The sequence below is a fragment of the Neodiprion lecontei genome, chromosome 4 (genome assembly GCF_021901455.1).
Source record: "Neodiprion lecontei isolate iyNeoLeco1 chromosome 4, iyNeoLeco1.1, whole genome shotgun sequence".
NCBI classification, from domain to species: Eukaryota; Metazoa; Arthropoda; class Insecta; order Hymenoptera; family Diprionidae; genus Neodiprion; species Neodiprion lecontei.
This window is the reverse complement of record NC_060263.1, coordinates 28,904,622-28,918,548: the sequence shown is the minus strand read 5'-3', so window position 1 is coordinate 28,918,548 and position 13,927 is coordinate 28,904,622. Positions and strand designations below refer to the sequence as shown.

Sequence of the window (13,927 nt, the reverse complement as noted above, 5' to 3'; positions counted from 1 at the left end):
TTTTGATTTACACAACAATAATGACAAGAAAATATATTCTTGTAGTTGAATTAACAGTTATTACAGGAATATATTTCCTAGTCTTCTTTTCATATAGACCACAAAAGCTTTTGCGTATTTTTGTTCGGAATTGCATGTAGAATTGCGGTGACTGCGGTATTTTCACATCAGTCCTGTGTAAGCTTTGATGATAATGAAAAACATTAACGTTTTACTAAGTACGCGAAGACTGACTATATTTGGCATCCTCTTAAGGACGCCGAAATCATGTATTTGTAATTATGTTTTTATTCAGTTTTTGGAATCAGTGATTTTCATTTATTCATGTGTATGATTAGCTACTAAGATTCATTCATTGTAAATAAATTTTCAAATGAGTTTAAGAATATTTTATATTTGTACTTTTGCTGGGAACTTTATACTGTATGAATAAAGAAAAAATAGATCTATTGGCGGAGTTTCGTTTGAATTTTTAAGCGTATATCGAATATGTGTTTCGAGTATTTTAATTCACAAGTCAAAACGACTCCAAATAGCACAAGAATATTTCCCGAAAAATACAAATTATCGAAATCATTTCCCAAAATTCTAGAAAATATTAATTAATAACCCTTAAAGGCGGACAATCTTTGGAAACTTTTCTACTGAAAACAGCTATGGTCGTTGTTGCCCTGGTAAGCACGATGAAAGTTTTATATTGACCGCGTTCGGAACAATGTACATCAATTATGTTCGTAACCACAGCGAGAGAAGTTGGCAAAGTGGAATGATCACTTGTTATTGTCATTTTGTTATATCCGGAAAACTTGCTTAATAAATGCGTTCCTTTCCACCCTCTAGTTTTTGGGGTCTTTGTATAATTCGGTTAGCTGTAACCGACCAGTTAAAGTAATAGTTACTGGTTCGGAGCGCCACTTAGGTCACTTTTTCAATCGAACCATAACTAGGGAAGTGACCAGAAAATACATAAAAGCATGCCATTAAATGCATTTCATTTTTTATCTCAAGACTCGAGTGACGGATCCTTATGAAAAAAATTATGAATATCCATTACCAAAAGACCCTTTACGTGAATTAATGTAGTCGCGAAGGACCACTCCCAAGGTACCGAAAAAAATTAATTCGAGTTAAACATCGTTATACTTCGAAATCGAGTCCATGTAACAAAACTTTTTTATCTTCATTTCATTGCTTTAGGTGTATAGTACCCCTGTGAATTATTTCAGATTTTTGTGAGCGGCGGTGCAACTTCGAAAATTGCGATTTTTGCACATTTTCGCCATTCTTTTACTACTTTGACCACGTCTCAAGGAAAAGTTGACTGAATATCCTTGGAATTTTGAGATTACACTTGAAAGTAATAATATGCGTAACATTCAGCCTCGCCACCTTGTATATGAAAGCTTTGAGTCGGTAAAATTTCTTATTTCAGGGCTGAAAATATTGAATCGTGACAATTTTACATTTTCCTTCCAGTTTATTCTAGCCCAAAATAAATTGAGACGGGAATACCGATATTCCTTTACTTACTTATAATCAGATGCCGGGATCCCTACGCGGCCACATGAACACCCGGTGTCCACGCCGCAAAGATCCAGGCGCCTCTGATATGCATCCGCGTATACTCATATTCAACTTCAAAATTGACGGACTCCCCCCTCGTGTCGCTGTTGCTTCGAAACCGAAATCTACTTATCTGTCTCGAGCACTTCTGATCGTCACTATGTCTAGAGCTCGACTGAAAAATCTGTAACCCAGCGCGTTTCGTTTCTGCCCGATTGTAGCGCCCGACTCCAGTGGCTAATCCAAAAAACTTTTGACTGACTCTTGCACATCTCCCATATAATTAATTAGTTTAAACTCAAATCTCTATCTATAGATAGCGCATTAATATAGATAGCGTAACAAAAGTATTTTTATTTTCTGATTTTAACTAAACATTTCTTTCTCTGATTAACGCGATCGTGAACATAACCTTATATTATATATAATATATATATCGTACTTTAAACAAAATTAAACCGGTGAACTTTTTCAAGTCTGTTTTCCATGAGAATCAAGCTGGATTTTACAAATCGTATCTTTGGAAGATCGAACGTCAAATCGAACGAAAAAAACAGATTTGTACCCTGACCACTTCAAAATTTTCGCATAGATGCAAAGACCTTTGTACGAAATAAAAATAATTTTGTGCGATTTTTCGTGCCCCGTTAAAGTATAGTTTTGACGAAAAATCTTCGAAAATCTTCTATAACAAAATAGTGCCCTAATAGAATTTGCTGAATTTTTCACACACCATGTCTTTTGCAATGCCAAAGATTGTCTGTCTGCAAGTTTCGTAGTGGGCGGAAAAGTAGTTCAAAAGTTACAAGTAACAATTTACGTGGAACTGTAAAATTTTTCACCCATACGTACTATACTCGTAATGTGGCGGTATGAGTGATGAAAGTTATACAGTCGGTATTACGATACGCGACACATCGTTGAATTCTTACCTTGGATGAATACGCTTCAAAAATATTGTCCGCGGCAGTACGGAACTCACATGTCGTGGCAGGAATCGTAATAAATGATAGACTAAAGAATACACCTCGAGAAAACGTCGTCAACTGAGGTTATAAACAACACACGCAACAATTGAAGATCGCGCTCGAGTGCGCAGTAGTGTTACGCGCAGGGTAAGCAAATACCTTGCCGCGCCGCGAAGTTTGAACCGAATTTTCGCCACTGTGTGAATATTGATTGATATAACTTCTGAACTACCGCACCTCCTGCTATTAAGTTTTCAGGCAACCTTTCGCATTGAAGAAGTAGCCCATTCGGTCAGGGCACTATTCAGTTGCGAATAATCTGCGCGCATTTCGTATCAAAACTACACTGAAACGGGTTATGAAAATTCCGAAAAAAATACTCTCGAGAAGTTCACAAGAGAACCTAAAATGTTTGTGAACGAACTTTTGTCTTATGTCGTCCAGATTTTAAGCTACGTAGCCGCGAAAAATCAAAACATTGTTGAAATTAAGTTATAAAATGTATTTACACATTTATGTGTGCAACCGCTCCACTAATCGATTTGACACCGATATTTCAGGACGTCAAGACATCGCTGGTGCCATAATGGCATTCGATGATCACGAGGAAATGGTAATAGCGGACGTACCGAAGAAGATGCAAAATACAGTGGCAAATGCGACTCTACAGAGTGACAAAAGATACAAAATCCGCAACGGGTTCCGTCGTAAACAGGAATCGCAACGTTTAATCATGTTGTACGAAACATTGGAGAATTCTACGATGAAAATAATTGCAGAGAATGGTTATATCGAGCAAACGTTGCGCCACGAAGGAATTGAATGTGAATTCAAAGTGAATCTTACGAACCTGAATCCACCGACGATGTATCGATTGATGGCTTTCGACGGCATTCGTCCGCGGGGAAAACAGTGAGAGTAGGCATCATGATTTGCGCGATCCATCAGTGCGCCAATGATAGACGATCGAATCATGTGGGGCCATTCGGAATTCGTCGGGGATATTCAACTTCGTTCAGGTCAAGTCGACTTGCGTTGACAACAACAATACCACAATGATACCAAATACTGTGGTAATGGACTTGTTCCCACTCGAGAGTTGGGCGTTTGATCAGCACATGGCAAGGCGACATGTTCAGGCGATCACATCTCTGGAGACACTGTCAGAAAACGTTGTGACTTTTGGACTCTGGAGAAGAAACTTTGATCGAGATGAACGTGTCGGTTCAATCGATATTATCGATGAGCATGTGCAAAATTCATGCCTGCCTGGCACTTTTCAAACCACCATTTTCAATTTCTCCGTTTTTGATTTGTACAGATCACACGCGTAGTATTCACTGCAAAATACGACCAATTAAATTGTCATATGAATGCTTTGGAAGCACGTACATAACGAGAACGATATATCTTTGTTCTTTTTGTTGAAACTTACTTGTTCATATCCACCGACAGCGAATGCGAATGACCTTCTCTTTTGGAACTTCTCCTTTTACATCATTGTGCAAATAATGATGAACATTTTTATTTCTGTTCATAAAAAAAAATTATCTTATTATATATATATATAAAAAAAAATTATATCGGCGCAACCATGACGGATTTAAAAACAGATACACTATTGAATCAGACGAAACTTTTTCATCTCTCCTCGGGAGACATTTTTGACAACGATAAGTATATCTACTCGTGATAAGTACATTTGCACAAGTTGTGTTTGTGATATGTACGTACGTTACATTGCAATGCGCTCATTTACAACTGGGAATGAGGTGGAGTTAGGCGGTGGCATTTGGAGTCTACATGGGATTAGTACACTTTTACACAATGCCGTCCAGGCTGGTGTCGGATCTGGAAAAATGAGGAAGTTGCTGAGTAGGTGAAGAGTAGTTATAGGTATAACTACTGTGAAGTAAATATGTAAATAGGAATATAACAGTAATTGAAAATGGCAATATATTTTCAACATCATGGTATAATAGTAAACAATATTATTATGAGAAATGGCGGGAAAAATTGTGTATAGATACTATTAGAATATTCAATTCTTAAGTTTACAGTAGGCATGGTAACCCAAGGGTCAATCGATTCAACAATTTTATAATTTAACAGGAGATCTGATTCTTGCAGTTTTCACTGACGTATAACATTTTTTAGGATATTCGGGGGGGGGGGGTTTTCCGACCCGTAAATTTACGTATATTATCGATGTGCATCAATTCGAAACGCACGTATTCATGTAGTATACTGTAGTTGAGCCTCTGAAAACGTGTGCGCAATAAAAACGGAACGCAAAAACAACTCTAAGCAGGATCCTAAAAAAATGTACAACTATATCTTTGTACATACATACATGTATACCTATGTAAATAATCACAATGCAGTAAGATGTTATATTCCAACATCATTCACTCGATATGTAACGCATTATAGACGATTCCTTTCATATCCGATTTCCTTACATTCTTTTTGTTTTTTAGTTTTATTACATGTCTTCTTTTATAACATTGATATGAATAACCGCCGATGTCGATGCAATCAAAAATATTTTCTCGTCTTTTCTTGAACACAATGCATAAAATATTCACACACAGCTTTTGAATATATCTACAATTGGCATTCTGCATAATGCATGCGTTAATCCCTTATTGTCTACTGTACTTTAACCATTATTATTAAGTCAATTGATTCTCAATACGTATGTCTAGTTTAAATATAGATTGACACTATCTAATATTAGATTTAAAATCTATCAGCTTTAATAGAGGCATTACAATGATTATTGCAAGATATCGTAACTTTTTTTTCTATATCCTTGATAGTTGAGTGAATTTCAATCCGTATAACTAATTGTAAGTTACGATTATATAATTACTATATTTATTCGAAAATTCGAGAGCAAAATTGTTAAATATGAGAAATTAAATAAAATTCATTACCTATTATTAATGAAGTTGAATAATCAAGGATATATTCGGTCATTCTACATCAAATGGTGCAGCCATTTCATGCTGTATGAATTTTCAACGGTTTCAGCGACAATTACGACGTATAAGTCGTAAAAAAATGTGTCTACTCTTTCCGTGAGCGTAAGAATAATTGTAAGTAACATTTCTTATGTGAAATTGCCTGAAGAACCCGATTCCAATGTCCAAAATTTCATATAGAATGAGAATTTTTGCAGTTAACTCGACCTTATTGTAGATAAAACCGTTGAAAATTCCAATCTCCGACAAATTTTTTATAGGCATATTCAATATTTGTCGTGCACGTTACTTATTACGATAGGAGGATTAGAAAAACATTAGCCACTTCGGAGATATGAGCGTGAATCGATTGCACAATTTCGTATGAAATGATCCTGTCCTATAATACTTCGTAAATACTCTTCATACTTCGTAAAAATATTCGCATAAAATGTGGGCGGGGAAAAAAAATTAAAGAAACGAATAATTGATAATAGTTTAGGATTGGCGAAACTTGAATTGGGAAGACTGACTTCGTTTTTTAATTGAGTTAATTTTTTGTTTCTCCTTAAAGCTAAGTTAACTGCCGTCACTACTGCACTAATACTCTTGCAACAGTGAGCCGAGGTATAAGAGCTTTACTGATTGCAAGTGCAATATGTATTCTATGCTGCCAAGTGTAATAGATTATCACCTTAGTCTTCTAGTAAATGAAAAACCGCCTGCGTTTAAGCTTGTATATGAGTCTGTTTTCTACATCAACTTTGATTAGCTGCTGCCATCTTATTTTTACGATCAACAGTAGAAATGTATTCGACAAACCAAAAAAACACGGGTCACTGTCGCGTCATCGATATAAGAACACTTTCTTGAATTCAAATGTGCTGTGCACTAAAATTTCACCTCATCGAGGCCGTGTAAAATCGTTTTCGTATAGTTGTTATTAAAAATATTTTCATTCTTCTTTTCGAACGCCAATAAACGACTCACGCAAAGGCATTACCAACGGTTCAGTTTCTCTTATCGGCATACTGCCTTCAGATTGAATAGTCTGTTTGCCATCTTCCAGTATATCACTCGTGGTCAGACTGGCAGTGAAATTATTGTAATTCACCAAGCTATCTTCAGTAGCTACTAAAGGCACCCTCAGCATTTGGTCGTCTTTTATATTCAAATATCCAGGAAAACGTTCCATACTTTCATCATCATTAGTCGGTGAGTCCTCTGTGCATGTAGCGAGGTTTTCACGACTCAAAGACACGTTTGATACACGATCGCTTAAATCTTTCCTAATTGTACTCATTCTGGAGGAGGATTTCACAGAGTCATTTGTAGACGAAAGATTATTCATTTCTAATATACGGTGTGTTTTGATTGGATCTCCATTTGCAATTACTAGACTCGAGTTATACCCGCCTAAATCTCTGTCAGATTCTACATAACCGCGCACCGGGTTGTTGAAATTTAAATGAAATGGCAAGGATCTCGCAGTTTCGCTATTATTTCTTGACAAATTATTTTTCGACGACTCACCTAGTAAGCTCAGGTCCAAAACTGTTTTGGAGCTAAGTCTCTGCAAGGTAGAATCCATGTCTTGATTGCTCAACGAATTTATCCCAACTGGAATTGACTTCTGAACCGAATTATCATTCTTATTTATCCTAGTTTCACCAGAACATGAGATTTTGAATTCCGAGTCTAAGAAAGAAGATTCTGCTTCCAAGTTTTTCAATATTTGTGATTCATACCGTTTGTTGACAGGAAAATTTGTACTCATTTTCGAATCAAAGTTATTACTGACATCGTTCAGTGTTTCTTTAGGAGTTTGACCACTGTGATTATCGGATAACAATGCAGGAACCTCTGCACTTGTGGTGTTCTTTAAAACTCCAACCGTATCTTGAATTCCATTAGTTATTTGGCCGTTCAAAACTGTACAAGGGTAATCAGAACTTCGGACAATACGATCTGCACACTGGGTCTGAACATCGCGACGATTTTCTGTCAAGAGTGAATCTGTTTCTGTATACTCTGGCTCGAAATTTTGCGAATGTGACGTTATGTTTCTGCAGATGGCAAAATTCCCGACAGAATCATTACTACTAGAGTCCGAATTGCTGCTAGTATTAAGAGCTGTACTAGTAGAAGTATTTAATGTCGTGTTCGACGTATTATCACATATTAAACTCATGTTGAAACGATTGAAACCCGGTGTAGTTTGGGGCCCTGGTATCTGACCACTCGAAAAACAATTAACACTTGCCGAGTTAAGATTGTTCTGATAATTACAAGCAATCCGAGATCCCGTACCTTCGTTGCTAATAAATTCCGTAGTTAAACTATGACTGTTCGCTTGCTGGACTTCATTGGAATTCAAGTTTGACACGATCGGAGAGTCAAGCAGATTTTCGCGGGACACATATGGGGGTGGAGGGCCTTCCCTCGGGGGAACGGGTGCAATTTCAGAATATGGTGGTGGCTCTACAGGCCTTCCAACAAATTGAACTCCATTATTGATGTTATAAGTTACTGTGACCCCTAGAAAAACGTATAGCATTTGGTAGGATGTATTAGGTAATAAATAGATACTTTCCGGAGTTGAATCTTGCTTACCTCCTTGATTGTTAATATCCGCAGTTCTATTTAAGTACACATCAAGATCATACAAAGGGACGCTATGGCGTGGTCGCGACCCTGGATTTCTCACTTGTTGCGGACATCTCGAATTCATGGCACGTTTCATATGAACTCTACATATCATTATAACTAGTATTGTAACGATGAACATGAATGCCATTGCGCAACCTGAAATGTAAATATCAATTCATTACAAGTAACAATCATTTGACATCAGATGACAAACGTTAATAAAGACTGAAATCACTTTTAACGTGAAATTTTATACCAAAAGAGGTACTATAAAATTACACTCAGAACAGCACAAAGTAGAGAAAGAAGTTGATCTCACCAATGACAGTGTAGATAGTAGTTTGCAGAAATCCCATATCATTGAACCGCTGCTGGTCGGTAGAAATAATTCCAGGTGGGTCGGGACGAACAATTGGCAAGCTTGCATTACAGTTACCAAGATCGCAGCACCAAGCACGAGGTAAACAACGTTCCCCGCAAGGTATCTTTCCGGCACATGGATCCGGCCCACAGCCAGCGACGGCTGTTTCGTCCTCTCCATCCCCGCAGTCGGCCATGCCATCGCACAGATATCGCCGGTTGATGCAACGGGATGAGTAGCATCTGAACCAGTTTGATCCGCATGTTCCAACTTCTGGAAAAATATCAGGGTAATAAATTTTCTACATTTGTCCGAAACCAAAGCCACACTTACGGTTTTTGACAGACAAATGAATCTCGGCAGACACCTTAGGCTGTCTAGACGCGTTCAACGAAATGGCATGGCAGCTGTAATCTCCAGCATCTGCTTCCGCGAGCTTCTCAAACCAGAGCCAAGCGCTGTTCTCATTCTGACCACGTTTGAACCTAATTGCAGTGTGAATTGTGTAAAGATGAGAGAATCGCGAAAGAGAATTGTTAACTAATAAACATTATCAGCAAAATTCCCTAACCGATTATCATTGGAATTCAAAGCTTTCCAGTCAACGATGTAAGTTGGCAGTGGATCTTCATACGGTAATGGAATGTCATTTCTCTCCGTTTTTTGATAAACAATTTGACACGTCAAATTCAAAGATTGAGATTCTTTCTTAAGAATAATCGGCCTGATTCCCACACCTTCGATTGGTTTCGGCGATACAACCAGCTTCACTATGTGTCCCGCTGTATTGTTCATCCGGTCTGAACCTAATGATAGAACAAAAATACATATCTTCTTACATAATATATTTTTTACGAATTTTGCAAGTTTAAAATCGGATCAAAACTTTGGCAAGGTTGAGAATGTTCCAAAATAAAGATTCCAAGCACCAGTCATTTTCCACACTCCATGAGATTTATTGATAAAGCATAGTTTAAAAAAAAATACTTTAGTAAAATAAATGTGAAAATCCAATGTTCCCAAAAAAAATAAATAAATAAAATTTGAGAAAGGCGAGACAGCGTGTGCCATCTGATCCGTTATTAAAAATTATCTCAAGCGTATTAGCACTGTTCATGACCCAAATCGGGGCATGGGGATCGTAAGTCTAACAAGTGTTGTTTACAGAAAAATAATCCCAGTTGATGCAAGCTAATGAATCATTGCAAATCATGAGCAAACGACTAGAAGTGTTTTCGAATTTTGTTATTGCAGTGATGTTAGATAAACTGCATCGTTAGGAGATAAAAGAATTTAGTAAAATGAAACATGTGTCAAAAGCTAGAATATTATTATCATGGGATAAGTCTTTATGTTGTTAACTTTAAAACGTCGGGGACTTATTTCGCGTTAATTTGAAATGTAATTTTACTCACATTGTAGCTTTTTCACCGTCCACAAAAGGATCAGTACGAATGCAGTGATATACTGCATTCTGGTGCATCATAACATCAGCATTGCGCAATTACAAGGGCAGTGAGTTCATTTTTGTTGAAGAAACAATGCACAATTGTCGGGACAATGTTTATCGAAAGGCTTGTCGAATGTTTTGAAGTGTTGAATGAACGTTTCAACGATGCAGAGCGGAACTGACTTGTAGATTTTCACAAAATGAATCAACTTTTAAATACAAAAATTCGTCAAACAAGTCTCTTTCAAATAAAAATCAACTCCGACACGACACTAAAATGTAACTCTAACCGCTATATTTGAGTACATCGATTTGAGGTTAGGTTTTACGTTCGTTTGCTGCCCGCGACGGCAGCAGCAGTTAATCGTAAATGAACTCCCAGAATGCTCCTCGGCTAGAGAGGGAAACAGCGTATTATTCGAATTTCGTTTTCAAATTCTGAATTCTACCGATTCGATTCGGGTTTTTATTTCATAAAAATTTATTCTTCGCCCAATACTCATGATAACACGTAACAGCACTCTATTTGTCTCTAAACTAATCTCATTTATTATTTGCAATATCTTATGATGGTTTTGAGACGTTTTTTTCTTCAGCTAAAACGTATAAATGCGTTACTACGTGGTATAGGTTTGCTTTGTTTATTATTTTTTTTCCCCTCTCTTTCTCAACCTCTCTCCCTCTCTTTCTTTATATAGGTACAATGGCTTTAAAATTTATGTATTAATTATTTAATATAATTAGGTACATTTTATCTCTACTTGAGTGTCATACTCATATCATTCGTCTCTCGCATATCATTTGAATTATGACATTTTCATCACAATATGCGAAGTAAACATGTTTCTTTTAATATTTTTTTTTTTGTGTTCTTAACAGATTTAATCGTTTAGTAATTTTTCTTTAATAATCAAAACCAATCATTAAACGTTTTTTTTCAAATTCTACACTACTTTAACCGAGTGACAAAAGAATAATTTACCACACAATTGAATTTGAAATCGAATAAATGCCGTCACAACCGTAATCTATTATTTCACTACATCAACGTATTACACATGTTTACGAGAAAGTAAAGAATCTACGAGATCCGGAAGCACTATTCCGTTCGATAATCAGAATCAAACGAATGGTAACCATAAAAATTTTATGTTATTAAAAAAAATCTGTTGTAGTTTCTATAAAATGTTTGTCACTCATTCTTTCACACTTTGTATTATTATATATAATCTGTTATACATATAATCGTTAATGCTTCTCATTTAAATACATCATTATCGGCATCGTTAATTTTTTATTTATCTTCATTTTCTTTATTTCATAACTGCCATGTTCAGTTTTATCGTCTATTGCGCTCTGATTATACTAAATTACAAATGGTCCCATTTTCTAACGGCGATACACTATACACTACTTTCACCCCTGCCGACCATCGTGATCGGGTAAACGTACTTCTTTCGTTTCGCGTTGAAGAAAGGCGAATTGTGCTGCGCGTGAGGAGGCGTCGGCGACAGGCCGTGAAGAAGGGGCAGGGAGGCGTCTCCGCCGAGTCTCGGAGGATCAAATTTCCGTTTCCATTCGACCCCCAGGTCGACCGCCGGCGTCATCAGACCCTTGCACTCCGGGGAACTCCGGACGCTCAGAAAGACTTCGTTGCTGCTTTCCCGTTGGCCGAACGAATCCTACAATTGTATCGTACACTGAGGGAAATTTTTAGTTCCAGTTACCGCTCAGTCCGTAACTATTTTCTTTTTTTAACGACGATAAATTGATGTTAAAGTCTTATTTGACTGAAAAAGTAGAGTAAACCGAACAAACTGATTTTGCCTTGCAATTACGAAAAAAGAATCGACAATAGCGCAAAATGGTTACGCTTACCTCGTTTTTCGTAATTACAATAATATTTAAACAGTGTTTTTAACGATACCTGTTTTACTGAATTTTTCTAGTCATTAGAACAAATGAAATTTTTCTCAGTGACGTAGAAACTAGTTACAGCCGAGAACTGACAATTTTAACGTTTTTGTCACCCTACCGTGATGTAATATTACGATACACGATGTTTGGGGTCTTACCTGTGCTTCGTAAAAGTCCAAACTCGATCCGTTTGTGTCGTGTTCCTCCTTGGCGAAGTCATCTTGGACCCTATGCGAAGTGTGAGATATTCTCGAGGATGGCGAGGACGAGTTTTCAGAAATATCATCCCTGCAGCAGGCTGCAGTACAAATTCTATGTTCTCTGGCAAAATAGAAATGTTTTCTTTTTTCTGCTCCGTTGCAACATTAACATACAACATTCGTATGTATAATAAGTATGTACCGAATTTTGTAACGTGATTGAAAGTTGCATACATTTGTATACTTGAATCAGTCTGTTTCAAGCTTTTCGAGATAATATTATACAACACGTGCGTTTTAACCGAACGCTTCCCGACCAACTCGAAGAAAGTATACCTATTTATATAATTGCTCGTATACGTGTACGTTTTAATATATTGCGCGTGTGTCAGAGAACCTGACGTTTCAATTACATAATTCTAGATCATCTGGAACCCGGTATTTCTTAGTGCTTAAAATTTAACATGTTCAAACAGGAAACAATTGATCTAGTACCCTCCTAATAAACGTTAACGACTATTTAATGACTTAGTACAGAGCCATATAATTTGCAGATCGAACCTTTTTGCGGTAAGCTACATCTAACCACCATTTCTTGCGTCGAGTTATTATACTCGCTGATTTCTGTATACTTTTGCGCACGAAACTATATACCTGCAGCTATATAAAATCTGTCCAGAAAATCCTATATATTCCAATTTTATTTCACTTACAGCACGCAAATCACGACATCAGTGCGGTACCAACAAAAAGAAACAAATAACGGGAATGTCTAATTATACCTCCTGACAATGACCGAATCTCTTCTCCTCGGTACCGGAGGAGGAATTCCGGCGCCGAGACTTTTGGCGCTCTCATAGCTCGCCTCGCTGTTTCCGCTGCTATGACTGCCGTTAGTTTCCTCCTTGAGGAAGTAATTCTTAGCGGACAGCATCGCAAAGTGTAGATTATTCTTGAGGTCATCAGCGGCGGTAGATAAATTGCCAGGAATCTTTGGCGTCCGCCTCATCGGCCGCGGGGGAGGAACCGGGGACGGAGGATCGCTCGAGGCTTCGGACAGAGTTTCCGGCGTGGCCAAGGGTGCCAAAGCTCGAATGTTGTCCCACTCTCCCAAGTTTCGGGATCTGTAGAAAGGAGTGTTAATTCGGTCGAAGAGCACGCGAGATACGAGTAGGTTACTCAGGGTTGCAGCGAGAACGGTAAGAAGGTTGCTAAGAAATCTCGTCTCATTACGCCCGATGGTGATTCGACAGAAAAATGAAGAAGGAAAAGTAAAAAAGATCATTCGCCAAAGGCGCGTTAAACCGCGTGTACGAAGAATGATTCTAGATCCTAATCGTAAGTACGTGCGCAGTTTGTAGCTTATACGGGGATGCGGGACCGCCTCGGTGCCTGCCGCCTCGAGATTTCGGGTATAACGGAGCTTCCGGTTCTTACAATTTTCCATCGTTCGATCTCGGAACAGCACCGACGTATTCCCAGCGCAGCCCTCTCGAGACTTGGCTGGGTTGCAGGCGCCCCGCGTCCCGGTGAAACTCTGGGGGTCTGTGGAGGGACGTGAAGCTCGTTTCGAGGCACAATCTGTGCGGGGGCGTTCCTGCGGCTGTTTTAAGCTTGGCGGGACTCGGCGGGGACAGCAAAGCTCTCATCTCCGGCTCGATCTCGACCTCCTGGACCTCGACGGCCTCCCGGACCTCCGAGGCCTCCGCCGAAGACGTATGCGCCGACGTTCCGGTCCTCTGTGGCTTTGCTGGACCCAGCGTCGTTATAACCTGGGATAATTTCATTAGAGTTTCTTGGGGGACGCCCCTTTTCGCCTGGTCGGGACGCGCCGGAGCGACGAGGTTCTTTTC

The 13,927-nt window shown here is 38.3% G+C and overlaps 2 protein-coding genes across 20 annotated transcripts in view; both read right to left on the bottom strand.

Moving 5' to 3' along the window:
• Window positions 1-4,464: 4,464 nt before the first annotated feature.
• LOC107222720 lies at window positions 4,465-10,602 on the bottom strand. Of its 2 annotated transcripts, none has more exons than XM_015662206.2 (6): window positions 9,923-10,602; window positions 9,079-9,313; window positions 8,841-8,992; window positions 8,466-8,780; window positions 8,111-8,302; window positions 4,465-8,035 (listed from the first exon to the last, which is right to left on the bottom strand). In XM_015662206.2, the coding sequence occupies exons 1-6, from the start codon at window positions 9,978-9,980 to the stop codon at window positions 6,453-6,455; spliced, it is 2,535 nt and encodes an 844-aa protein (XP_015517692.1). In that variant the 5' UTR covers window positions 9,981-10,602; the 3' UTR covers window positions 4,465-6,452. The 2 variants fall into 2 exon arrangements, with proteins under 2 accessions (XP_015517692.1, XP_046594242.1); XM_046738286.1 differs by having other exon boundaries at window positions 8,466-8,777.
• A 154-nt stretch (window positions 10,603-10,756) lies between these two features.
• LOC107222713 (diacylglycerol lipase-alpha) overlaps window positions 10,757-13,927 on the bottom strand; it is a 45,939-nt gene continuing 42,768 nt past the window's right edge. For 12 of the 18 annotated variants that reach the window (XM_046738271.1, XM_015662195.2, XM_046738280.1 and 9 more), the window contains 4 exons: window positions 13,512-13,846; window positions 12,857-13,198; window positions 12,033-12,195; window positions 10,757-11,639 (listed from right to left, as the gene is read on the bottom strand). In XM_046738271.1, coding sequence (XP_046594227.1) covers window positions 11,361-11,639; window positions 12,033-12,195; window positions 12,857-13,198; window positions 13,512-13,846 — 1,119 coding nt within the window. In that variant the 3' untranslated portion in view covers window positions 10,757-11,360. Of the gene's footprint in view, window positions 11,658-12,032; window positions 12,196-12,856; window positions 13,199-13,511; window positions 13,847-13,927 lie in introns of those variants that run through there. The other 6 variants (XM_046738282.1, XM_015662196.2, XM_015662197.2 and 3 more) reach the window with 4 other exon arrangements.